Below are 25,337 nucleotides of genomic sequence, written 5' to 3' on the forward strand. Positions count from 1 at the left end.
TCCTCTGAATCCACTGAGGAAGGAGGTGACCTGGAGCCCTGCCTGCACCTCGTGCTGGGCTGTGTGTACGTGCCGGCAGCTTCTGCTCCAGAAATTCCACTTCCCTGCCTGCACCTGCGTGCATCCAGTGGGGCTCTCCCAGCAGCTCTCACAGGCTTCCAGATGCAAGAGGAAGGCATCAGCTTGGCCCAGTGTGGCCCAAGAGAGCCAGACCCGGCTGGGCCGTGGCAAGGGTGCTGCCACCACCCTGTTTCCCTGCGCCCGTCCCGTCAGCGTGCACCCAGGGCTGGGAGAAGGGAGCAGCACCCCAGCGTCAGGCTGCAAACCTGCGTCAAGGCGCTGCCGAGCCCACGGCACTGGAGGAAGCAGCCGCTGCGTCCCAGTGACCCTGATGGCTCATTTGGCCCAGATTGAGCCATTAAAAGCCAGAAATTGCAAACCAATTTGTTTGTTCCTTGTAAAAACCGCTCCTTGGAGCGAGGAATCGATCGCGTGGGGCTGGGGCGCTGCTGCCTTCCTGCCCATTCAAAGCCCATTTGTTTTGGGGTTGTTTGAGGAGCACCGATAGCGGCACGGCGAGCGCCGGCAGTGAAGAGCACCCGGTTCCTCGCTCCACGGGTGTTATTGAAGGAGGGAGACAAATGTTCTCCACAAATCGATGAGTTGAGGGTAAATGGGGGCCAGGGGAGCTGTCGATATTGAAAGAGCTGGTGGCAGCAGATGGGCTGGATACGGGATGCAGGGGTGACGCGTTAGCGAGCCCTGGGGTGCACGGTGTGTCCCCACAGCAACAGGCCCGCCCGTCCCAGAGCACCCCAAAGCGTTTTGGGGTAACAGGAGAGATAGAGGCTGCAGAAAGGGGCCTCTTTGCAGCATGTGGCTGGGCACAGCAGCTCCCTGCAGCACATCTGGCCAGCTGCATCTACTCCTATAGATTGTAACTAGTTGTGTATCCATCTGCATGCATAAATACCTGCATGTATGTGCATGTATGTATATATATAGCGCTCTGTGTATGTGTAAGTAGGGCTCTAAGCATTTCTAAGTATATATATATAAATATACACATATGGGGTGTGCATGTTTAGCACTACCTATACTTTTCTGTACGCATACGTGCAATTCAAGCCAAGTACCCTGTAGCTTGCTCCACTGAGACTCTTATTTCTGTATGTCCCTCTGTGGCTACATATGAAAATCCCTCTCTCTGTATGTGTACACTATACTTACAGCTGTATATGTGCATGTATAGCTCTCTATGTGTATGGATGTGTGTGTGTCTGTATATATGGCTATATCACTGCCAAGCTCTGCATTCACATGTATATATTTACATGTGTATGCATGTTAGGCATGTGTGTTTGCATATACACGTCTACAGCTACAGCTGTACCTATATGTTTATATGTATCTGCACACATACATGGCTCTGGGTGTGTGTACATTGATCTGTTTCATACAGGTGTGTCTATGAAATACGAAGCTGGAGATAGAGGGTAGGGATAAAGAGCTGGGCATTTATACACATATACATACAGCCACTGCCAGCTGCCTCCTGTAGTCTCCATATAGACATATACACGCACACACATACATGTATGTGAATACACACAGACACCCTCCATGTGTGTCCAGCTGTCCGTGCATCCCAGCGCTCTGCGGGTGGGGTCGGAGCTGCCCCAGGGTGGGGCAGCGGTGGCGGCGCCTTTAAAAGCAGAGCTGAGCCCTGGGTTGAGGCATCGCTGAGCCCGGAGCCAGCAGGTGAGTCCCGGAGGGCTGGGAACAGGGGTGGACGTGGGGACCAGAGGGGAGGGATGGAGGGGATGTGGGGACCAGAGGGGAGGGATGGAGGGGATGTGGGGACCAGAGGGGAGGGATGGAGGGGATGTGGGGACCAGAGGGGAGGGATGGAGGGGATGTGGGGACCAGAGGGGAGGGATGGAGGGGATGTGGGGACCAGAGGGGAGGGATGGAGGGGATGTGGGGACCAGAGGGGAGGGATGGAGGGAATGTGGGGACCAGAGGGGAGGGATGGAGGGGATGTGGGGACCAGAGGGGAGGGATGGAGGGGATGTGGGGACCAGAAGGGAGGGATGGAGGGGATGTGGGGACCAGAGGGGAGGGATGGAGGGGATGTGGGGACTGGCCAAGCTCCAGGGACGAGCACCTGCTCCCTGCCTGGCAGTGTTCAAGGAGCTCTGGACAACACTCTTGGTCATACAGTTTAGTTTTAGGTAATCCTGTGAGGCACAAGGCATTGGGCTCAATCCTTATGGCTCCCTTCCAACTTGAGTCCATTCTAGGGGGGGACCAACTGGGAGATAGGGATGGAGAAGACTTGGGGACCAGCCAGGGGGATGGAGGGAACTTGCTGGGATGGACAGAGGGGATTTGTGAACTGGCCATGTCCTGGGGATGAGCTTCATGCATGGATCACCACAGGCTGAGCATGTGTCCCCTGTCCCATGGCCACAGCCCCTCTGCTCCCCTTCCCCACTCAGTCTCTCCCCAGCCATGAAGGTGAAGGTTTGCATCGGCCTCATCCTCACCATCACAGCCACCGCCTGCCTGTGCCGGCCTGCAGCAGAGGCCCCAGGCGCTGGGGGGGATCCCCCCCGGCCCCCAGGCAGCCTGGTCCGGCGGGACTGGCCGGAGGCGCTGTCCCAGGAGCAGAAGCACCTTATCTCCAGGTTCCTGCCCCACATCTTCACAGGTACCGGGAGGTGCGGGGGGGGCAGCTCCGGGGGGAGGCTCCGTAAGGCACAGCCCGGCACCGCCGTGCCAGCCCCCGGCCCGGGGCAGCAATAACCCCGCTGCCCTTGCCTCGGCAGAGCTGCGTGACCGCAAGGGCTACGAGGGGATGGAGGATCTGCACGACCTCTACTACCCCGACTGGATGGACTTTGGCCGCCGCAGCGCTGAGGACTCGACTGATGCCGTGTAGCGGCCGCGCCGTGCAGAGCACCAGCACGCTCGGTGCACGTCCCTTCCTGCAATAAAGCCTTGGCACTACGGGTGCTGCTGGTCACGTCTTTGCTGGGAGGAGCTGGCGGGGTGGGGGGGAGATGGACGGTGGGATTCACCCCCAGCCCCAGCAGGACGCACAGGGCAGATCCAGCACAGCAGCAGACACAGCACACAGGAGCTGCTTCATGACTTTATTTGACAGGGACAGGACTTAGGGTGAGGGATGCAGCTGCGGGAGCAGCAGCTACACCCCAAGAAACACCGACTGCAGGTGACCCCCGAGCCAGGGGTGCTGCTGATGCTACTCAGTGCACAGGAAAGAGTCTAAACCCAGCATCCCTTTGCGATGTCAGTCCAGCTGCTGGCCAGGGCCAGCCACGGGTGGGAGATCTCACCCTGGCCCCCAGGACCACCCCATCATCCCCTTCGCTGCAGCAGCCCCCAAGGGCCGAGCTGCTCCGGGGACAGGCTCAGCAGAAGCAGGAACAGTTTTTATTGCTAGAAACCGACTCCTGTGAAGGGTCTGTACCCCCAACAGCAGGGAACAGGGGCAGCGGAACCTCCCCGGAGCCCCACCACCACGCACAGGGACAGATGGAGTTTTAGGTGGCAAAGTGAGGGCAGATGGTGCTCAGCAAAACCCTTCTGTCCCGGCACTACAGCTTTAAAAGCAGGGCTCGGATGTTCTCCCTTAAGGAGGTGCCGCAGAGCGCGCTCTGCCCGGGCAGGGCAGGGATGGAGGCTCAGGTGGCAGCGCACAGGCGCGTTACGTGCGGGGCCGCTGTTCCGGAGGGCCCCGTAGGTGATGCCCGCACCCGGCCCCTGCCCCGGCCCCTCTTGCTCAGGGGATGGGGCCGCAGCGGAGCTCCCGGGGGTGCTCTGCCTCGGCTGGGGGCCGGCACCGCCCCCTCCCGCCCCGCCCCTCCTCGCTATTGGCTGCTCCTCCGCCCCCTCCCACCCCTTCGCGGGCGCCGACAGCCGCTGATTGGTCACTTGGGTCCGTGCCGAGCCCTCCCTGCGGGTACAACGGCCCCGGGCCGCGGTACCGCTCGCAGCCGCGAGGGGGCGCGACGGTGGCTGCAGGCGCCGCTTGAGCCGCGGGGTCCCCGGTGGAAAGGGGGGGTCCGGGGGGTAGCGCCGGGGTAAGGGGGGGGCAAACACAGCAGCGAGGAACCGGGCTGCTGCTCCCGCAACCCCGGCACCAGCCCCGGGGGGGGGGGGGGGGTGACACCAGAGCCCCCTCCCCAGCCTGGGTGGGGAAACTGAGGCAGCGACCAAAGGGGGTGTGCGGGGGGGGTCACCCCAAAACACCACACTGGGAGCTCAGTGAACATCCAATTTACTGACAGCGGGTGGGGGGGAACCCACCCGGGGGTGCGGGGGGGGCACACGTGGATGAGGGCAGCTCAGTAGTGCAATACCTGGGAGCTGGGGGGGGAAGTCAGGCCCAGTTCCCCCCCCCCCCAGTCAGGGTTGGACGGGCAGGGAAGTAGTACTGGTCATACTGGGAAAGGACCAGCCCCCTGTTGGCCCTGGGGTGGGTGCCAAGGTGTGGGGGTGCGTGTGGGGCAGCAGGGGTTATAACCCCTCCATGCTGCTCCAGTACCATCCCCAGCTACGTACCTAAGAGTCACCAAGGCAGGAGGGGGGTGCTGGGACCCCTCCACCCCACATTTCAGAGTCTTCCCAGTGAGCCCCAACCACCGCAGGGGGGGAAGCACTGGGATGCTACAACACCACCCCAGGGCTATGGGGGTCCCCGGCAGTTGGGTGAGGGGCTATCTACAGCCTGGGGGGGGCAGCGAGCCTGCAGGGGGTCCTAGGGCACGCGGTAGGTGGAGGTGTTCTTGGGTTCGGTGCTGGGCACGGACCAGTCCCCTGCCTCCTGGCTGGGCTGGTAGTGCCGCCACGCCGACTTGTTATAGACCGGCAACCGCTCCACCGAGTCTGTGGACAGGGCCTGCAGGAGACACGGGGGGGGGGGGATGAGGAGGGCCCCGTGCGCCCCCGGAGGACACGGACCCCCCGTCCCAGGGGAAAGACCCACCTTTAGGTAGATGACGGCGTCGGTGCCGAAGCCCTCCATGGAGAAGAGCTGCAGGTCCCCCTGGAAGTACTTGGCGTAGAGGCGGGAGATGGGCAAGCCATAGCCAAATCCAGCCTGCGGTGGAGGGAGGAGATGGGGTGGGGGGTCCCCAGAGCTAGGGTGGGCACCCCCAGGGGACACCAAGCCTCCCCCCACCACCCTAATAGCAACGCGAGCACCCTCAAGTGTCCATGTGGGACCTTCAATAGTCACCTCACCACTCTCAGGCGCAGCCAAAGGTCCCCATGCCACACCAAAGTATGTCCATGTCACCCCCAGGCACCCCAAGCCACCTCCAAACATCTTCAAGCCACCCCCCAGGCATCCCCACACATGGCCAAGCCACCTCCAGAAGTCCCTGTGCCACCCCCGCTCTGCAGACCTGCGCCCTGTGCCCCGTCCCTTTGGGGTCCCCATGGCACCTACCAGGGGGGTTCCCTCGGTGGGTGCCCCGGTGCCCAGCTGCGGGGTGGGAGCAGTGGAGTACATGTAGCTGAAGAGCCGCTCGATCTTCCGCAGCGGGACGCCCAAGCCCCGGTCGCTCATCTGCAGGACAGGGTGGGGGGGTGACAGCCCCGCTCCAGCCCCTCACCCATAGTGTCCCCAGGCTGGGGTCAGGGACCCCCCCCCCGCGATGGAGCTGGTGGTCCCTGATGTACCTTGATGGAGAGGTCCTCCTGACCCAGGGCCACCATCACCTTGATGGCCGGCAGCCGCGGGCTGCTCTCGTGGCTCTCCACCGTGGCTCTCATGGCATTCTGCAGGCACAGAGCAGTTTATGGGACCCCTCCATAACCTCCCTGCTGCTCCCCCTCACCGCCACGCTATGGGGCCGGGGTTACCTTGAAGAGCTCAAAGAGCATGTGGTAGAGGTGCGAAGGGACGTAGACGATGCTGATGGGCTGCTGGGTGTTGCTGGCTGCGGGGAAGAGGAGAGCGCCGTCCTTCCCAACCCCAAATAAGCCACCCAAGAATCCCCTGCCACGGTGACGCCCCCCAGCCTGGCCTCACCGTTCACTTCCTCAATCTCCAGGTCGGGTGAGGACATGTAGTACTTGTCACACAGGAGCTTGGCCATGTTGTAAGCATCTGGGAGGCAGAGGCAGAAGGGTCAGCACACCCAGCACGAAGGCTGGGGCCGCGTTTGGGATCCCCTTCACTCCCCATCCCATTCCAGATCCAGGATGTTTTGGGGGTCTTCTGGAGTGACCCCAAAGCAGAGGGGACACCTTGGCTGAGGCCCACCCAAGCTCATGACACAAATGGCTCCCAAACAGGCAGAGCCCTGGGCAAGGGGAAGACGAGGGGGACCTTCAACCCCCTCCCCTCAGTTTAGTCCCCCCACGCAGGGGAAGCCCCCCCCAGTCCCCACAGACCTCTCACCACATTGACCACGTTGCAATGGGGGTCGATGCTCCCAATGTGCTTGGGGTGCGCGGGGTTGGTGCTACCATCGAAGAGCAATGCTGGGGGGGGACAGAGAGCAGTGGGTACCCCAGAGGGCACATTAGGGACAGGGGGATGCTCGGGGCAGATCCTGAGGGAGACATCAGGGAAAGGGAAATGCTCGGGACAGGATCCCTGGGGCTGGGAGGGAAGAGGGGGCATGCTCAGGGCTGGGGTGGGATGCCCAGGATTGATGGAGATGCTCGAGGCAGGGGACCCCCAGGGGCAGGTGGGGTCCCCACGGCGCTCACTGTGCTGGTTGATGAGCATGCGGATGGAGATGCGGCTCAGGTAGAAGCGGTCAAGGAAGTACTGGATGTTCTGGTTGGAGACGGGGTCGTCCCCATAGGCCTCCTTGTACTCGATGACCCCCTGCGCCATGGTGGGCACCACGTCGTTGTGCCGGTTGCGGATGGTGACCAGGGCATCTGTGAACCTGAGGAGGGCAAAGGGATGGAGCTGGAGGGCACCAGGTCCCCGCACAGCCCAGCTCCAGGAGCTGGTGGCTCCGGGATGCTCTGTGGGGTGTGGACAGTTTGGGGATGCTGCAGGGTGCCAGGTGACACCCCAAAATCAAGGACAAGGGGTATTAACCCCAACTTACTGCCCCAGGGTGGCCTGGTCCTCGGGGTCCCTGTCCAGGAACTCCATGATGTCCAGCAGGCTCTGGACGTACCTGGGGAAGGAGCCGGTTACCTCCCACCCTGATGCCCCCCAAAGAGAGGGGACACCCTGGGGACCCCACGCCAGGGGGGCACAGGGTGCTCTGGGGCACTGCCCATTCAGCCACAGGGGCTCAGGACCCCCTCAACCAGGAAACCCCCGCAAAACGCCGTCGCCCCATTAAACCACCCTGTGCTTGTTGGGGGTCCAAGCCTGCAGCCCTCACGTTCCCCCACCAGTGACCCTCAAGCCCCCCGCCCCACTGGAGGGGCTGTGTCCCCAGGGGCCACCATTCCAGCACGGGGACAATGAGAAGTCACTGCAAGAGGGGAGCTGAGGACGCTGCACAAACAACTCGTCACGTGGCGGCACTGGGAGAAGGTTCATGGCGCTGGGGGGGACACGGTGCTTAAAGGGACATGCGGAGCCCCCCCCGAGGACGTGCATCCCCTCGGCCCTTTTAGGGGGCAGGAGGTTGGGGCAGGACACGGAGGTGGCACCGGTGACCTGGAGCACCCCGCTGGCACCTTGTCAGCCAAGGATGTGGCGTGGCACCAGCTGGGTGCTGCCCTGCCAGCCCTGCGTGCAGAGGAGAGCCGGTGGCAGCGGTGGGATGGGACACGCAGGTGGGTGGTGGGACCCCCCCCCCCGGCAACGGCGCTGGCAGGAGTTGGGGTGCCGATGGGGAGCCATAGAGGTGACAACGCTGGGATCCACGGTGGGACCCCTCTGGGTGACAACAGAAGGGTCAGCGGTGGGACCCCCATGAGCTACAGCAGTGGCAGGAGGACCCATGGAGACGGTGGTGGTGGCACCTCCACAGCCGAGGCGGTGTGGGATGGGGGGGGTCCTGCTGGCGGTGGGACCCCACGGGCGGCAGCCCCCCCGTCTCACCAGCTCTGCACCAGCTGCACCGAGGGGGTGCGCAGGACGCGGTCCGGCAGCAGGTTGATCTCCTTCATGATGTTGGAGAGGCGGACGGGCAGCTCCTGCCGCAGGAAGGCGAAGGAGGTCTTCTCACAGGCATTGCTGGAGCCTGGAGGGGGCAAGGAGGGGGGGAAACCGGGCTGAGCCCTGGCTGGGGACCCCGAGCCCCGGGGCTGGCTTTGCTCCTGCTGGGGAACACTGAGGGGGGGGACTGGGGCAGAGCCAGCAGCAGGTCCTGCTCTTGGCTGGAGGGGGACACTGGAGGGGCTGGGGGGGACACAGCTCAGCTGGCTGGAGAAGACAGGCTGGGATACCAGTACAGCCCAGTATGTCCCAGACTGTGACTGGAACCCCCCCTGAGGGCAATGGGGAGGGGAGAAGGACCTGGGCCACCAACAGAGCTGGTCACAGACACCCGCTGTCACCGGGACACACCGAAGTGTCCAGCCAGGATGCGGTGGCCAGCGAGGTGGGGGGGGGGACGACAGGGGGCAAATCTGTCCCTGAGCCCCTGTAGGGGCATGTCCCCGGGGACAAGGGACATGGGGGGCCCGGTGTCGGTGAGATGGTGCAGACCTGGGGTGGGGGGGTGAGGACTCGCAGAGCGCAGACACCAGCCTCGGCCCAGGATGGTGCCGGGGGGGGGGGGATGTGGGTAAATATAGCGCTGACATTAAACCCCGGTGGGAGGGGAATGGGGACAGGAGGGGCCCTCGATGGGTGACAGGGACGGTTGGGGTATTTCCCCCCTCCGCCGGGTATTTGGGGGGGCTGGCTTGAGGGGGGACCCCGTGTCACCCCCCTTGGAGTGCTGGGGGGGGGGCAGACGGGCTGCGGAGGGGGAAGCATCGGGTGGGGGTCCCACACAGGGGGTTATTTACCGGTGGGGGTAGGAGACACCTCGGGGGGGGGGGGGGGGTATTTATCGGGGGTGAGGGCATTTACCCGGAGGATCACGGGCGGGGGGGGCCGTTGCTTGCCCGTGGGGGTAACACCCCACTGAGAGGGGGGGGCAAAGGGGTGGTGATCCCAGCGCCGGTTATTTACCCATGAGCGCGGAGGGGAGGGGGAGGGAACAGGACGACAACAAGGAGCGGAGGGGAGCACCGGGGGGGGGGAGGGGGTAACACCCGGTAAATAATAACCGGGAATCGGGGGGGGGTGTTCCCAGGCACCGACACCCCCAGCTCGGGTGTTTGTTTACCGGGAGGGGTGGTGCATTCCCAGGGGGTGGGGCGCGGAGATCCCACCCCCGACCGGGGATTCACGGCCCTTGGCCGGGTTCAGGAGCGGGTGCACCCCGGTACCGTGCCGGGAGGGGGGGGGGGGGGTGTCCCGGTATTTACCGAAATCCAGGAACTGCTTCATGGAGAGCGGCGATGGCGAGAACTTGCTGAAGTGCTCGATGTAGGTGGGGACGCCGGAGAGCGCCGCGCGCCGCCCGAGGCACCGCAGCAGCCGCATCGCGCCCGGTGCGACCGCCGGCACCCGGCGGTACCGGTACCCCCGGCCCCGGCCCCGGCCCCGGCCCCGCCGCACCGCCAATCACCGCCCGCCCGCCGCCGGCCACGCCCCCAGCTTTGGCACCGCCCGCCTGACCGGGGTGACCACGCCCCCTTGCTGATGACCACGCCCACCGCTGTAACCCCTTAAACCCCGCAGCGGAGCCGCCGCATCGCGCCCAGGCTGGGGGACAGAGGTGTCCAGGGAAGAGCTTCTGCCTAAGAGCTCATCTCAGTCTCCCCTCGGGCAGGTTAAAGCCATTCCCCTTGGCCTGTCCCTACATCCCTTGTCCCAGGCCCCTCTCCAGCTTTCCCGCAGCCCCTTCAGGCACTGGAGCTGCTCTCAGGTCTCCCCTTCAGGAGCCTTCCCTTCTCCAGGCTGCCCCAGCCCAGCTCTCTCAGCCTGGCTCCAGAGCAGAGCTGCTCCAGCACTCACAGCATCCCCATGGCCTCCTCTGGCCTCGCTCCGACAGCTCCACGTCCCTCCTGTGTGGCTGCCGCAGAGCTGGACACAGAGCCACACGCAGTTCTGCCCACCAGAGCAGAGGGGAAGAATCCCCTCCCTTGCCGTGCTCTGGGGACACAGACACCCCCCCTCCAAACAACCCTTTTCCCACCTCCATCACGCTGTTATCCATGACACAGAGGAGACAAGAGGTTACAAATCCCAGAGTGAGGCTTTATTGGGCCCTGGTGGGAAAAGGGGAAAGGGGAAGGGTCCAGGACCCCCCCAGCTCCCAGTACCGACTGCACCAAAACCGACAAGACACAGAACAACTTAACCCCCGGGGCAGCATCCACGGGGCAGGACAGACCTGTGGGGGATAAGGCTGCAGGGTTTGGGGACACGGCCTTGTGCTCTGCACACTCCCTCTGCCAAGGCAAAGCTGCAGCAGATGCAGGCTGGAGAGGGGGGGTAAACATGCAGAATCAGCCCCCTGCACTGCTCTGGAGGAGGGAGGGGAAGGAACGAGCTCCCACCATCCCCAACCGCACATGCAGCCTTAGCGGAGGCACCCAGCCAGGGGGAAGAGGGATGCAGAGGGTGGGGGGCCGAGCGTGCCCCGGCGTGTGAGAATGTGTGCGGAGCACAGCGGGAGGAGTGTCTGCGCGGGGGGAAGGCACTCGGTGAGACCAGCAGCAGCCACGTCAGGGAACACAGGGGGCACGTTTGGGGCTCATCCCCGTAAGCGTGCAAGGCACGAGTGTGCAAGAGCTGAGCTGCACACCGGCGAAGCAGACAGGAGCGTGCGGAAGCCTGCGCCGGGATGCAGCCGCGTCCGAGGCAGGAGGTGTGGGTTGGGGCAGGGAGAGATGCACTTGTGCAAAGTCAAACACCGGCCCTGGTGCTCCCCTCGCACGGGGCTGGGGGTCAGTAGTACTTCTCCGGCTCCTGCCACTTGGTCACCCAGTGTTTCTTGCGCCGGCGGGGCAGGAGGCCGCCGGGCTGGTAGCGCTGCTCCTGCCGGATCCTCACCGCGTGGTACTTGGGCATGATCCGGTAGTAGCGGGTCCGCTGGAAGAAGTCACACTGTGGGGACAGGGAGAAGAAAGGGGTGGGGGGGGGACGGGGACAAATGGTCAGTGTGGAGCTGGAAGGGTCAGCGTGGGGCTGCAGCGTGACACTGGAGCGTGAAGGAGAGAGCCCAGAGCTGGTGAAGAGCAGAGACAAAGGGAGCAGCAGTCCTGGAGCTGCTCGGAGAGACCCCACGGAGCCCCCTGCGCCCCACAGGGACCCTATGGGACCTGGCAGGAGAGAGAAGGCAATGAGGAAGAGGAGAAGAGGCTGAAGAGGAGGATGCTGCTGCTGTAGCCGGCCCCCATGGGGCATTACCAGGCGGGTGGCGTGGGCGCCCAGGGGGGGGCAGTGGGGCTGCCCCCCGTTAGTAGTCATCCGTCAGCCGCTCGGTTTCCGACGGCTGGATCCTCATCTCCGCCTTCTGCCCCTTGGCTTCGTACATGGCCCGCGTGTTGGCGCGCCGGAAGAAACCACACTGTGGGGAAGGAGGGGATGGGGGTCAGGGCGTGAGGGGAGAGGGGACGGGGGCTCCTGGCCAACCTGTAGGGTTGGGGGGGGCACCCACTGCACCCTCACCCCAATGTGATGCTCACTGCAGCATGGGTGGCCCTGCAGCCCCCCCCCCCAACCCTTCCTGGGCAGAGAGTGGGGTCCCCAGAGAGCTCCATAGGGCTGGAGACGCCCAGCAAGGAGGGCATCATCCAGCCCTGCTCTGGGTGGGTTCTTTGGCAGCTCCCAAAGCGTTTTGCACTGGGGGCTTCTCTGCTCCTCTTCCTCATGGCTCTGCAGCCCGGCACCTTCCACCCGCTGCTTGCCAGGTGGGGAGAATGGCACCAGCAGTGATGTGAGCCTGTCAGGCTGAGGCATGGCTCCCACACCCCCTCACCTTCCAGAGCAGGAGGATGATGAGCCCCAGCAGCAGCAGCCCGGCCGCCACTGCCACCAGCACCAGCCACAGCGCGATCTCAGCCGGCTGCTCCTCCATCAGCTCTGAGTCCACGTCCACCGAGAACTGGAAGGGGCAAGAAGAGCCTTGTTTTGGGGGAGGAGCTCCCAGTGGCCCCAGTCCCTCCCAGTGTGTCCCAGTAAGAGGTTCTGGCATTGCTCACCCGCACCGTGTGGTTCCTCATGTTGATGGTGGGCACGTGGGTCCGCAGGAAGAGCGTCGCTGTGCCGTCCACCTTCACCCGGTCAAAGTCCCTGTACTCCTGGGGGACACGGATGAAGAGGGGGTGAAAATACGTAGATGATGGGGGGGAACCCAATGATGGGGGGTGACATGCATGATGGACGGGTGACACAGACGATGGGAGAGCAAGGGATGGGTGTTAGCATCTGAGCTGAGACCTGGCAAATGTGGTGCCCTGTTTGAGCACCATCCCCAAGGGAACAGCCCTGACTCCAGGGGGACCCCACACTGACCTCAATGAAGGTGCTGTTCCACACCCGGGCGCGGATGCTGAAGGTGGTGGGGTGCTGCGTGTGGAGCAGGGGGCACTCGAACCACACGCAGCGAGCTGTGCCCTTGGAGCAGCTCTGGGAGGTAAAGAGGAGGGTTGAGAGGGGTGAGCAGGGTCCCCAGTGCACCACACTGGTGCCAAGGATCAGTGTACACGGTGGTCCTGGCATGGGGCACATAGTGCTGGACCCCCACTCACCAGCAACACCTCTGACTTGGCTTTCTTGGCGGTGGCCAGGGTGATGGGGGGCTCCACTGCGTCAAAGGCCTCCAGCTGCCGCCTCTGCCGGGATGGAGCCTGGTCCTGCAGGAGCTGTGGGGGGAGATGAGTGCCATCAGAATCCTCAGCTCTGCGCATGCAGTGGGGCAGGGACACAACCCTGCACCGCAGCGGGCACTCACAGTGAGGTTCAGCGGGTTGATGACCCCCCCCGGGGGCTGGCAGGTCTCGTTGCTGTTGACGAGGATCTCAGTGGGGTACAGGAGCCATTTCCCATTGGGGATCTCATAGGGCCACTCGAAGCCCAGCAGGATGGTGCCCAGGGCACCCAGTGACTCGCCCTTGGTGCTCACCTGCAGAGCAGAGCTAAGGATGAGCCCAAGTCTGACAACCCCCCCCATGTGCTGGCCACCCCCCAACTCACCTGGAAGTCGAAGGCAAGGGGGCTGCCCACGTCCTGCTCCCCCCGCATGGCTGACTCGCCCAGCACCGACCCACTGAAGTGCGACTGCACGTGCGATGGGGATCTGGGGATGGAGCGTCTCTGGGCACCCGTCTGTGGGGCACCAGGGGCTGTGCCCGCCCCCCATATTCCGGTGGGTGATGGAGGGGATGCGGAGAGGGGGGACACGGCCTTGCTGCACTCACATGGTCAGTGAGGACTGGATGCTGTAGTCCACGAGCAGCCTGGCCAGCACAGGCTGCAGGTCCTCCTGGGTGCTCTGCCTGCCAAGGCACTGAGGTCAGCATCTCCCACCACCAAACGGCCCCCAGGCAGCATGGGGCAGCTCCCACCCTCCCAGCAGGAGCAGTGAGTGCCCGTCCTGCCCACCCCAGGAGCCCAGCGTGCCCTCCCATCCTTCCCAACCAGCAACACCGCTGGATATGATCCCAATCCACCACCACTGTGCTTGCACCAAGCAAGAGGAGCCAGCATCACTCCAGGGACCCTCTTCCCAGTCCATTCCCACCCACCCAGGGTCACTCACGTAGACAGATCCAGCCAGACCAAGATCTCCCATGTATCCAGCATGATCCCAATGGCCTCAAAGGTGATGATCAGCTCTGCCTGCAGCACAGAAGGACCGTGGAGCAGCTCAGCTGGGCCCCCACCAGCCTGTAAGACCCCGAGAAGAGCCGGGGGTCGTTGAGGGGGGGCACTCACCCTCTGGTTCCTCTTGAAAGGGTTGCCCAGCTCGCACAACACCGTCTCTGCAAAGGTACAGGCTCCGCTCTGGGGAAGGGAAGAGGGTGAGGAACATCCCAGCAAAGCCCACCCTGGTCCTGCACCCTCTCCAGCAGGGAGGGGGCCGCGTACCGGGCGCACGGAGGAGGGCAGCAGGCTGGAGGGCACCGTGACGTTGAGCAGCGCCTCGTGGGCGTCCTCGCCGTTGGCGGGGCTGGTGGGCACGTTGGTGATGTTGATGCTCAGGTGGAGCTTCCGCACGTCCCGGCTGTACTGCAGCACCTGGGTTCCATTCAGCCTGCGCAGAGACCGGCCCTGCTCAGCACACGGGTGGCCCATCCCAGTGGGATGGAGACACCTCTGTCCCGTTCCTTTGGCATGGCCCGGGGAGGGCTGAGGCGTAGCCTGTGCCCACGGGGACGGCACAGAGGGTGGTGGAGGTTGATGGGGTCCCAGAAAGAGCTGCCCTCACCTGGGCAGGGGCTGGTTCTGGTCAGTGACGAAGCTGCTCTGGAGCTGGAGGTTGCTGTAGCACTTGTTGTCAGAGCCACACTCCTTCTGGAACTCGATCTGGAGGGACGGGGATGTCCCCATGAGCCTCCATGGAGCCCCAGGCTGGGCTCACCGAGGCTCCCAGCCCAGCACCTCCAGCCCTCCCCCAGCACCTTGGTCTCATTCTCGTGGGACTGGTCCTGGTTGAGGACGGGGAAGGTGTCGAGGGACAGGGGACCCAGCTGGAAGGTCCTGGGCTTCTCCACCAGAGAGTAGTTCATGGAGAGCATGATGGGGTGCAGCTTGTCTCGGATGTTGTCCTGCAGGGTGGCAGCAGTCACAGCAAAGCCCCAGCTCCCTGGCCACGTCTGGGGCACCAGCTCCTACTCACACCCCACTCCTGATACCAAACAAACTCATCATAGGAGGGATGATTTCTACCTCTTTTCCTGGCCCTGATGTTCCCAGGACCCTCCACACCCCACCGACGCCAGGCTGGACAGAGCTTAGAGCAACCTGGTCAGTGGAAGGTGTCCCTGCCTGTGGCAGGCGGCTGGAACAGGCTGAGCTTTAGGGCCCTTTCCAACCCAAACCAGTCTGGGATTCCATGATCCCTCTCCCCATCTCCTGGAAGCCGGTTCCCCAGCTCCAGTGGCACGTGTAGAGCAACCTGCCATGCACACACACACACACACAAGTGTGCACACACATGTGCATGCTCACCAGCAGCAGGAGCTCCTTGGATTCACAGCGGGTCTCGGGCATGGTGAAGAGGCCGGGGTAGGTGGCAGAGTGGGTCCCCAAAAACCTGACCCTGGGTGGGTGCCGGTCCTTGTCAGCCTCCAGGGTGTACTCCAGGGCTGTGGGGAGAGCAGGGTGCTGCGGGTGCTGCATGCACGTGTGCCTCCAACACACACAACCCCATGTGCACGTGTGCCCATGTGTGCACGCTCCCTTGCACCAGTGCTGACCATCCCTCCATGCACAGCACTCAGGCCTGCACCCCGGGCACTCACTGATCTTCTCCTTGTAGTGGGGATCCCCAGCACTCTGGTTGTAGGAGAAGCAGACGGTTACCGTGATGCTGGTGGGGGCAGAGAGGGGCTGTGAGTGAAGCCGGGCCCCCAGCAGGACCCCACCGTGGTGAGGGATGGGGCTCACCATGACTCCGGTGTGCACTGGGCAGGATCCACCTTGCTGGGGGTCACCGTGAAGGTCTTGTTGAGGATGTTGATCACGGGCCGAGCTCTGGGCAGAGATGGGGTTCAGCCGAGCCCCCCCCCTGCCCTGGCACATTGCTTCATGCCCACCTTGATGCCCCAGAACCACCCCTGCGGGTGCTGGGGCGCGCAGGGGGCTGCAGGACACCCATGTCCCTGCTCCCTTACCTGAGCAGCACGATCCTCTCGGCCAAGCTGCCCACCAGCAGGTCAGGGTAGGAGTTCCCATCCACGTCCAGCCCCCCGCTCAGCGAGTACCCAAAGGTCTGCATGCTGGCGGGCCCCAGGTCTGACCCACTGATCACCTGCATTTGGGGCACGGGGGTCACCCATTGCTCACCAACCCCATGGAGCCGGGGATCTACTCATTGCAGCCCACCCCACAGCATGGGATCCTCGGACGGGATCCAGAGCCCCGGTGATGGGCTCCCCATGGGCCATTACCTGCCGAGGTTTCTCCAGCAGCCCTTCTGCACTGCTGTGGTAAATGTAAACCTTGCCAGGCCCCTCGAATGGGGCCCCCACAGCGATATCTGTGGGGAGAAGAGCAGGGTCAGCCCCACACACCTCCTCATCTCCTCTCCAATCCCACCCCCCAACCTCAACCCAGCCCCTCTCGTCCTTGAACACATCAAGATACCCCTCATCTCCCTCTCTTCACCCCAAACCTCTCCAGAGGCACCACATCCCCTCACGCAGGATCCCCTCTTACATGAAGACCCCCACCAGGCTCCCCCCCACCGCCCCCCAGAGCCCTCACCCTGGAAGCCGTCCTGGTTGATGTCCCCGATGCTGGCCACGGCGAAGCCGAAACCGGAGTAGCTGGGGCCGGTGAGGACCAGGTTGGGGTGGGGCTGGAACCCCCCCACCTCGTTCATGTACACGTACACGGCTCCCCCCACCTCCTGCTTCCGCTGGAAGTAGTAGGGAGCTCCCACCACCAGGTCCTGCCACCTGCGGGACCGAGGGGCCGGTCAGGGCTGGGGCTGCAGCACAACCCCACCGAGACACCAGAGAAGGTGGAGACCCCTCAGAGCCAGAAGAGGATTCCTCCCCTCATAACCCCCCATCACCACCACCAGAGCTGTGCATGTTTAGGTTGGCAGGGAACATAAAGCTCCTCCAGCTCCAACCCCTGCCACGGGCAGGGACCCCTTCCACTGGAGCAGCTTGCTCCAAGCCCCTGTGTCCAACCTGGCCTTGAACACTGCCAGGGATGGGGCAGCCACAGCTTCTCTGGGCACCCTGTGCCAGCGCCTCAGCACCTTCACAGGGAAGAGCTTCTGCCTAAGAGCTCATCTCAGTCTCCCCTCGGGCAGGTTAAAGCCATTCCCCTTGGCCTGTCCCTACATCCCTTGTCCCAAGCCCCTCTCCAGGTTTCCTGCAGCCCCTTCAGGCACTGGAGCTGCTCTCAGGTCTCCCCTTCAGGAGCCTTCTCTTCTGCAGGCTGCCCCAGCCCAGCTCTCTCAGCCTGGCTCCAGAGCAGAGCTGCTCCAGCCCTCGCAGCATCCCCATGGCCTCCTCTGGCCTCGCTCCAGCAGCTCCACGTCCCTCTTGTGCTGCTGCCCCAGAGCTGGATCTGGACCGCAGGGGGGTTCTCCCCACAGCACAGCGAGGGACAGAAACCCCTTCCTTAACCTACTCTAACCCACCCTAAGACCCACACAGACCCCACTGTGAGCCGCAGGCTGCCCCAGGCAAGACCCCCCCCCCCCCCATCCCAAGGAGCTGGCGGGTCCTGGCCCCCTGCCCTCACCCGTCATTGTTGAGGTCTGCCAGGGCCACGGCGCTGCCGAAGTAGGAGCCGACCTGGTGCCCGGGGAGGAGGAGGCTCCTCTGCAGCGTCTGCTGGGGACTGCGGCTCAGCAGGTACACAGCGCCCATGTGCTTGTACCGGGGAGCGCCCGTCACCACCGTCACCGCATCCTGCTGCAGCACCGCGCTGCCCACCTCTGCCGTGTACCCTGCCACCAAACCCTGCCCGTGAGATGGGGACCCCCCGACAGGCCCAGACCCCATGTCCCCCACCACAACACCCTCCACCCCCTTGACCACCGCAGCGTCCCCACTGCACCCCTGCTCACATCCCCAGGGGGTCTCCAAGCCTCCCTGCACTCCACAGCCCTTGAACACCCACCCCTAATACTCCCCCTAAATCCACATCCCCTAAACCTCCTCCTCACCCCAAATCCCCCCGAGGGGGAAGCCCCCCCTAACCTACTGCCCCCCACCTATGTAGGTGTTGCCGTTCTTCTTGTTGGGGTAGGAGAAGTCATGCAGGTCCCACATCTCCCGCTGCAGCATGTAGTCAGTACCTGCAACAGCGGAGGGGGGGTTAACCCCACAGCGGAGAGCTGCCCTTCACCCCTAGCTCAGCACCTGCACCCCTTTCATGCCTGCAGCGCGTGTGAACGCACACGTGCCCACATACATGTGCACGGGGTTTGCATGGGCGCATAGATAAGCACACGGCGAGGTGCACACACGACATGCTTAGCGCACCATGCACATGTGGGCACATGAACACACATGAACACGCAGAGCATGCCCTTGCATGCAGAGGGGATATAACCACGGTGGGAACAGGCATTCCCGCGGAAGGGGCTGCCCACCCCCTGGCGCACCTTGCCAGTTGTATGCACCGGGTGCTCCAAAATAGATGATGTTGGCGGTGAAGCCGGCGCTGGTGCCCATCTGGCACATGCCGGTCTCGTCGGTGTCCGTGTTGGAGTTGCACATCTCGTTGTGGTAGGTCTGCCACTCGTCGCTGATGTTGAGGCGCAGGTCATTGCCCCGCACGTAGCACTTGCCCACCATGCGCCGCTGGTCCTCGCTGCCCGACCACAGCACTTTGGTGTAGCGGTGAGCGCAGGCCTGCGGGGACAGCCAGCACCGCCTGCAGCACCCCAAAACCAAGGGGCTATGTCCCCCACCACCCCTTGGGCTGCCTCTGCCCAGCCCCTGCGCCACGGCCTTATCCTGCCACGATAGCCCATAGGGTACATCACCATCCTGTGCACTGGCACCAGTGCACGTGACTGGGATTAGGGTCCAATCACCCCATAGTCCTGACCCACGGGGACAGGGAGGTGGCAGTGGAGCCCTCACCTGCCATTACCACGCTGAGCACACATGCAAGGCCCGTGTGAAAGCAGCGGTGGCTCCCTGGGGATGTGCAAGGTGCCAGCGCGCACCAGCACACGCGCGTGTGTGAAGAACCAGGGCGCCCGTGCACTCACCAGCACCCTCCCCGCCGGCTGCCGCTGGCTGGCCACTGTCACCCCCAGCCACATGTCATCGATGATGGCCTTCTCCGGCTCATCTGGGCAGGGAAGAGGCAACGTAAGAGGGTCACCCACCATGCAGAGCCCCCAAGTGCCAGGGGATGTTTTGGTGTGCCCACATACTCTTCAGCTCAATGTCAAGGCGCTGGCAGTCACCGGTGGATGCGGTAAGGGGACAGGCGTAGACAGCACCCGTCCGTGTGCCGTTCACTGGCTCCATGTCTCGGGGGGCCCCCACCAGCAGCCTGGGGGGGGCAGAGAGAAGGGAGTGGGTGGGTGATGGAGGACCCACCCTGATGCCTCATACTGGGGGTGCCCCATGGAGAGGGCAATGGGGTATGAATGTGGCCTGGAGGTGCTCGAAGGGGATGAGAGCTGCTTCCCCAGAGCATGTCACACCTCAATACCCCCAAAGAACAGGGGGCAGACCCCCAGCCCCACCTCCAGACCAGGAAAGGGGGTTCCCCTTGGATGGGCATGTACAGGGCTGGCAGCAACCAGCCTGTCACCCCCAGCGACAGTGAAAGGTCACGCAGGACGAGGTGGGCGACAGACTGATGGACCCACTCATCGCCTTGTGATTGCTGGACCCGATCCCAGCACACACTCACGGCTGAGCCCCCCATCCCAGCGCATGGTGTGGGGTGCAAGAACAGGGGTTCAGGCTGGTGCCTGCAAACCTAGCACCGGAGCCGCTCGGCACGACACGGCCGCGCCAGCGCCGGGGCCCCCGCGCCTGTGTAAACAGCCATGGCCCTTCCCGGCCAACCTTTGAGCAGCTGCTGCGTGTCCGGCAGACAAGCTCCTGCTGCCGCGCCAGGGAATGCTGTGGGAATGCCGCGGGGGTCCCAGCTTGGGGACCGGCTCCGGGCAGCGCAGCACATGCATCCCGCTTCCCAGGATGGGTCTGGGCTTGTCTCGACGCATCCAGGCAGCAGAGGGGGTCCCGGGGAGGGGGGACGACAGCGCCCTTCCGGGGGTGACTAAGGGCCCTGGAGTGGCACAGGCATCTCAGCTGAGTCATGGAAGTGCCACGCAGGGGTGGTACATCACCCTCCATGGAGGGATGCCCGGGCTGGAAACCAACACCCTCAGCCCAGCTCCGTATGAACTCATCACTGGGGGCTTCAAGGTGATGCTGAAGGGACCCCCCCACACACCCCAAGGGAAGAAGCTGGGGACCGCTGGTAGCACTAGGGCAGAAGATCCACAGCCCTGCCATGGGGCTGGGGGACCCGGCGTGCCCGGGGGGCTCCGGAAAGGCCAGCCTTTCCGCAGGGAATTCCTTTGGGATGGCGAGGACAATGGCGTGGAGGAGGCACAGCTGCGTGATGCCAGCAGAGGAAGCGCGTCCCTCCGCAGGCAGGGACAAGGCACCCAGGGAGCTGCCGCAGCCTCACCGCAGGGCAGCAGGGTGATGAGCCGGCCGGTCCTCACCTCGCACACCGGCAAGGACAGGAGCGATCCCGGCTGTCACCGGGAGGCAGGGCCGGGCGATGGGAGCGCGGGCGCGTCCGGGCAGCGTCGAAGCGGCTGAGTCAAAGCCCAGGCGCAGGAGGAATGTGGGGCCCCAGGCAGCCCCCGCCCCGGCACGCCACGGTGACAGGCACCGCAGGCAGCATCGCTCCGGCACCACTGCACACTGCAGGTGGGATGCAGCCGCAGAAGAGCCCCCCCCAAGGGGTGCAATGGGGGATGTCTGCTCCCCCTGGGAATGCTGGGCTGGGGATGCCAGCAGGATTCATATCCCACTGGGTGTGAAGGCAGGGGCATGGAGGGTCATGAGTCCTCCTCTTTTCAGCCTGGCACAAAGGAACTGCTCCCGTAATTCCTGACCCCCCTCCCAGACACCTGAGGGATGGGGGGGATGACACACAAAGGTCACTCTTGTCCCCATTTATCCAGGGGGAAGTGACTCAGGGCTGAAGGGAGAAGCTTAGGGGGGGTGGTGGTGGTGGTGTTGTCCTGCCCCCTTCTGCCCCACCATCACCGTGGCTCCTGGGCACAGGAACACACACTCAGCCCTTTGCCAGGGGCTCCCCCGGTGGTCCTGGCTCTGCTGGACCATTCTCAGGCACCACCCCTCCCCATGGCTGTGCCCCACTGATCCTGGGGGGTGGGAGCAGACCCAGGCCAAGCGGCTCCAGCATCTTGCTGCCTCCAGCCAAGACTTCCCGGCACGGCAGCCCACCCGCAGGCTCTGCTCCCAGAGGGGCAGGATGCTGGGGGCTTCCAAACCTCACAAGAGCAGGGCTGGGACACGCACAGGCATCCCCCACTCCGTGCATGCCCCAAGCTGCCATGTGGAGATGCAGGAAAACCAGAAGCCGGGATGCTGGGGCTGCCATCGCAGGGAGGCCTGGACCAGCTTGTGCCGCACGGATGGGAGGTGGGGGGTAAAATGAGGAGACGGGGCTCAGCCCAGGGACTGGGCTCGGAGTGCAGAGCAAAGGCAGCGATGGACAAACAGCAGCACGAAGGGGAGGTCGGGAAGGGAGGGAGGCAGGAATGCAAGGCCGTGCCCCGTCCTAATCTGCCCTGGTAAAGCAGGGAACATGGGATGATGGTGGTGTGGGTGCTCCCCGCTGGTGCTGACTGAGCTGGGGGAGCTGCGGGATGGTTTGGCAGTGATGCTCCAGAGCTCAGCTCTTCGACTGGGCCTCAAGCACCCCCGAAGACAGGCAGCCAGAGGGTGTTCCTGACATAACCCTCCTCCAAAGCTCCAGGCCAGCCCCAACCAACCCCCCCAGTGCCACTACATTTGCCCTGGAATGATTTTTTCCCCCGGGAGCCCTAAGCAGGGAAATCTGCTGATGCCCCTGCCGGAAAGGAGGCGGGAGAGGGGGAGACTGCTCCTGGAGGCAGTGAGGGATGGTGGGAGGGATGGATGGATGGATGGATGGATGACCCCCTGGGCGCCAGCCCCGCTGCAGCATATCCGTCCCCCCTGCGCCTGCCAAGGAGCCCAGCCAAGCTGGGGGGAGCGCAGCCAAGCCAGCCCCAGCATCGGCAGCAAACCAGGCAAGGGGGAGGGAAAGCCAGGAACTCAGCTGCTCTGCTCCTCCCCGCCAGCCAGATGGGACCAGAAAGACCCCAAGCATTGGGCAGAGCCCCTGCTCCCCTGAACACAGGAGGGAAACTGAGGCATGCAGTACACCGCCCACATGGGTGCCACCACATCTGTGCCTGCCTCCCTGGCACAGATGCACCGTGCCTCAGTTTCCTCATGGTGTTATAGGACCCCCGTGGGTCAGATCCCCAGGGCAGTATGGGGTTCTGCCGGCACAAACACAAGCCAAACCAAGAAGCAGCTAGATCCGGCACCAGCAGCCAAAGGAGTTTCTTAATCTCGGGGCAGCAGATAACGCCACTGGTCCCACCTTGCCTTCCCCTGGCCTGGGGAGGAGCGAGCAAACAGACCTTTGCATGGGCACAGCCCTGGGACATGGAAAACACCAGAGGGGGTGGGGGGGGGAACCTTGTCACAGGACACAGCCTGGCCCCCTGCCAGCACCCAGCCAGGAACCGGCTCTCCTCAGGAGCTCAGGAATGTGCTCTGAGCATCCCTCCATTCCACACTGCCATCCCAACACCTCTGGCAGCCACCTTGCAGCAACGAGACATCGAGCCTCCCCCCAAAAAACATGGGGCAACTCCCTGCCTGCATCCCCCATCTGGGATGGGGGGAAGGAAGCGTCACTTTCCTGTCCCCACCCTGGCTGTGGCCACGCTGCACCTGCGATAGCCGAGGGATGGGCAGGGGAAGATGCTGACCAGCACTAGGGGAAGAAGCTCCTCAGCTTGAAGGACAGCAGCTGGATGGCCATGGAATGGTTTGGGTTGGAATGCTTAATGTCCCTATAGAAGGGACCTTAAAGCTCATCCAGTTCCAACCCCTGCCACGGGCAGAGACACCTTCCACTAGCACAGGTTGCTCCAAGCCCCGTGCAACCCTGGCCATCAGGACACTGATGCCGGTATCTCCCTCCTGCCACTTCCACAACAGGCAGGTGCCTCCCCGGACGTGCCGCAGCGCGAGCCAGGTTTAGGCAGGAGCTGCCTGCACTCGCCCTGGCCCCTCCTGCCCACGCCACACAGGCAGAGCTGCCTGCACAGTCCCCCAGGGCTGCTGCCCACATGCAGGGCCCCAGGGGGAAGCAGCAATGGGCCTGGCACCCTGCAGGCCCTCCATGTCCTCCATGGGGACAAGCAGCGGGGGCTCCCAGAGGAAGGGGATGTGAATCCCCCGGGGGTTTCACACTCCAAAGCCTTCTCCCAGAGCCTCCACGTCCCGCCAGCATCATGCTCAGACACGCTTGGGCCACGTGGCCCATGCCGGTGGATCGCAAACGCCTGCCAAAGCCCCCCCATATCCATTCCAAGACAGCAACAGCCATTGCCAACGTCTTGAGAAGATAGACACCAGCCAGGACCACGACATCTTGTGTCCCCCCTCCAGCTGCTCTGATGGCACCAGAGCCAGGGAACCCAGCCATGGATGGCAGCCAGCATGTCCTGGTGGAAGCGTGGGCTCCCCAGGTCACTGGGCCCACTGCTGCTCCACGGGGAATGGCTGCACTCCCTCCTGGATGGAAGCAACAACAAGACATCCCACGGCAGGGCGAGCGGCTGAAATGCATCTCTGGAATGCGGAGCATCAGATGCCTCCGTCCGGCAGCTGCTGCCAGTCCCTCTGCCAGGAACACGGCGGGAAAAACGAAAGGGAAAAAAGGCGGGGGTGAAGGGAAAAAGGGAGCCCTCCGGGAGCTCCACGTCGGGCGGGTGAGCCAGCAAAACCCTGTGCCCTCGAGCGAGAAGAGCCCAACCCAGCCCCGCCGCCTTCTTCACTTTGGCACGAACACGCAACTCGCACCTTCAGCCATGAGGGACGGGAGCCGGGAATGCTGCCCCGAGGGGTTCGGCTGAGAAGGGCGGGGACAGGAGGGGACACGGCAAGTGCTGGCGGTGGGATCGCACTGGGGATGTGCCTGCTGAAAGCGCTTTTGTGGGGCAGCAGGAATTACAGTTCAACAACTTCCCCAGGGCCAGCAGCGACCTGAGTTTCGGGGGGGGGGGACGCGACCGCTCCGGGTGGCATCAGATCGGGGGATGCCGAACCGGGACCTCGCTGCCGGGTACCGGATGGTTCCCACGTCCCGGGGCTGCTGCGGGGCTCCTGCCCCGGGTCAGCGCGGGGTTGCGGTGGGGGCTCCGGTATCCCTGTGGTTGAGGGTGGAGGGAAACCCCAGGGGACCCCGTCCTATGCAGGATGCAAACCAAAGTCCGGGCAGGCGATAAACGCCCAAGGAACGATTTAACAGCACCTCCGGTGCCCGCCAGCCCCGGGAACCCCCTCTGTCCGCGCTCGAAGCCCCTCCCGCTCCTCCTCCCCGCTTCCCCCCACCCCGGGACCTTCGCTCTACCCCACGGACCCTTTCCCCGCACACCTCCCGCATCGCTCCCCGCTAAGCCCGGTGACTCCGCTCCCGCAGCCCGCGCCCCGCACTCACAGGCTCCGCTCGGGCCGCTCCGTCTGCCGGTGCAGCGCTACCGAGAAGCCGAAGAAGCCGCCGGGGGTCGCGCCCTCCTTGAGCACCGGGAAGGCGCGGTCCACGTTGAAAGCGGCGGCGGCGCCCAGCAGCGCGCCCAGCACCGGCAGCAGCCGCGGCCCCGGCGCCGGCAGCGCCCGGCGGCCCCGCGCCATGTCCCGCACCCGGCTCCCGCAGCCACCACCGACCGCGCCCCCCCCCCCCGGGGCCGGTGCGCTGCGGGGCGGGGCCGGGCGGGGCGCGCTCCCTTCCGGGCGCTCCCCTTAAAGAGCCCGCGCACCCCCCCCGGCACCGGCGGGTACCTGCGGGAAGGGGGGGGGGGGCTGCAGCGCGCGTGCGCGAGAGAGGAGGGGTGGGGGGGGCGTGGCCACACCTGCGCGTGCACGGCGGGAGGGGAGGATGGAGGAGCATGCGCGCTGGCACGCGACACGCCCCCCCTCACCCCCCCAATTGTGTCCGACCCATGGGGCTGCCCCCCGGGGTAGGGACCCCCCCACCCCGACTCCCGGATGAAGCCTTTGTGATGGGTCCTCCGGGGGTGGGACCCCCCCACGGGATGGGACCCCCAAGTTAGGAGCCGCTATTGGGTGGGAATCCCGGGATGCGACCCCTGAGGACTGGACCCCCATGGGATGGGACCTCCCAGAATTGCCCCCCCACACCCCGGGTTAGAATCCTGCAGGGGATGAGACCTTCCCGGGAGCGGACGCTGGTTCCCCACCCGGTGAAGGTCACCGGGAGCCATCGCACCCGTCCCACCCGTGCCAGGAAACCCTGGGTGGGGTGGGGGGGCACAGGATGTCCTGTGTCCCCCGCC

The 25,337-nt window shown here is 64.4% G+C and overlaps 3 protein-coding genes across 6 annotated transcripts; 1 reads left to right on the forward strand and 2 right to left on the reverse strand.

Annotated features, from left to right (window-relative positions):
- The first annotated feature begins 1,145 nt into the window (after positions 1 to 1,145).
- On the forward strand, positions 1,146 to 3,495 carry LOC134168940 (gastrin/cholecystokinin-like peptide). 3 transcript variants are annotated; one of them, XM_062629107.1, is made up of 3 exons: positions 1,146 to 1,761; positions 2,476 to 2,713; positions 2,832 to 3,495. In XM_062629107.1, exons 2-3 carry the CDS (start codon positions 2,515 to 2,517, stop codon positions 2,942 to 2,944), a joined length of 312 nt encoding a protein of 103 aa, XP_062485091.1. In that variant the 5' UTR covers positions 1,146 to 1,761; positions 2,476 to 2,514; the 3' UTR covers positions 2,945 to 3,495. The 3 variants fall into 3 exon arrangements, with proteins under 3 accessions (XP_062485091.1, XP_062485092.1, XP_062485090.1); XM_062629108.1 differs by having other exon boundaries at positions 2,502 to 2,713; XM_062629106.1 differs by lacking the exon at positions 1,146 to 1,761 and having other exon boundaries at positions 2,369 to 2,713.
- Positions 3,496 to 4,398: 903 nt separating this feature from the next.
- PDK2 (pyruvate dehydrogenase kinase 2) lies at positions 4,399 to 9,630 on the reverse strand. Its single transcript, XM_062629111.1, has 11 exons — positions 9,436 to 9,630; positions 8,057 to 8,198; positions 7,104 to 7,175; positions 6,751 to 6,935; positions 6,430 to 6,519; positions 6,065 to 6,142; positions 5,896 to 5,972; positions 5,713 to 5,811; positions 5,480 to 5,599; positions 5,015 to 5,128; positions 4,399 to 4,927 (listed from the first exon to the last, which is right to left on the reverse strand). The coding sequence occupies exons 1-11, from the start codon at positions 9,551 to 9,553 to the stop codon at positions 4,787 to 4,789; spliced, it is 1,236 nt and encodes a 411-aa protein (XP_062485095.1). The 5' UTR covers positions 9,554 to 9,630; the 3' UTR covers positions 4,399 to 4,786.
- Positions 9,631 to 10,249: 619 nt separating this feature from the next.
- ITGA3 (integrin subunit alpha 3) lies at positions 10,250 to 24,722 on the reverse strand. 2 transcript variants are annotated; one of them, XM_062629110.1, is made up of 26 exons: positions 24,482 to 24,722; positions 19,095 to 19,216; positions 18,927 to 19,009; positions 18,312 to 18,561; positions 17,919 to 18,002; positions 17,444 to 17,651; positions 16,448 to 16,641; positions 16,132 to 16,220; positions 15,856 to 15,992; positions 15,629 to 15,715; positions 15,484 to 15,551; positions 15,191 to 15,327; positions 14,641 to 14,787; positions 14,448 to 14,545; positions 14,108 to 14,273; positions 13,955 to 14,023; positions 13,779 to 13,858; positions 13,438 to 13,515; positions 13,214 to 13,316; positions 12,972 to 13,142; positions 12,769 to 12,882; positions 12,533 to 12,646; positions 12,220 to 12,318; positions 11,997 to 12,122; positions 11,429 to 11,585; positions 11,056 to 11,124 (listed from the first exon to the last, which is right to left on the reverse strand). In XM_062629110.1, exons 1-25 carry the CDS (start codon positions 24,673 to 24,675, stop codon positions 11,475 to 11,477), a joined length of 3,129 nt encoding a protein of 1,042 aa, XP_062485094.1. In that variant the 5' UTR covers positions 24,676 to 24,722; the 3' UTR covers positions 11,056 to 11,124; positions 11,429 to 11,474. The 2 variants fall into 2 exon arrangements, with proteins under 2 accessions (XP_062485093.1, XP_062485094.1); XM_062629109.1 differs by lacking the exon at positions 11,429 to 11,585 and having other exon boundaries at positions 10,250 to 11,122.
- Positions 24,723 to 25,337: the final 615 nt, after the last annotated feature.

Source organism: Pezoporus occidentalis, unplaced genomic scaffold, assembly GCF_034315485.1.
Source record: "Pezoporus occidentalis ecotype Australia unplaced genomic scaffold, CSIRO_AGI_Poc_V1 ctg328, whole genome shotgun sequence".
Lineage (NCBI taxonomy): Eukaryota > Metazoa > Chordata > Aves > Psittaciformes > Psittacidae > Pezoporus > Pezoporus occidentalis.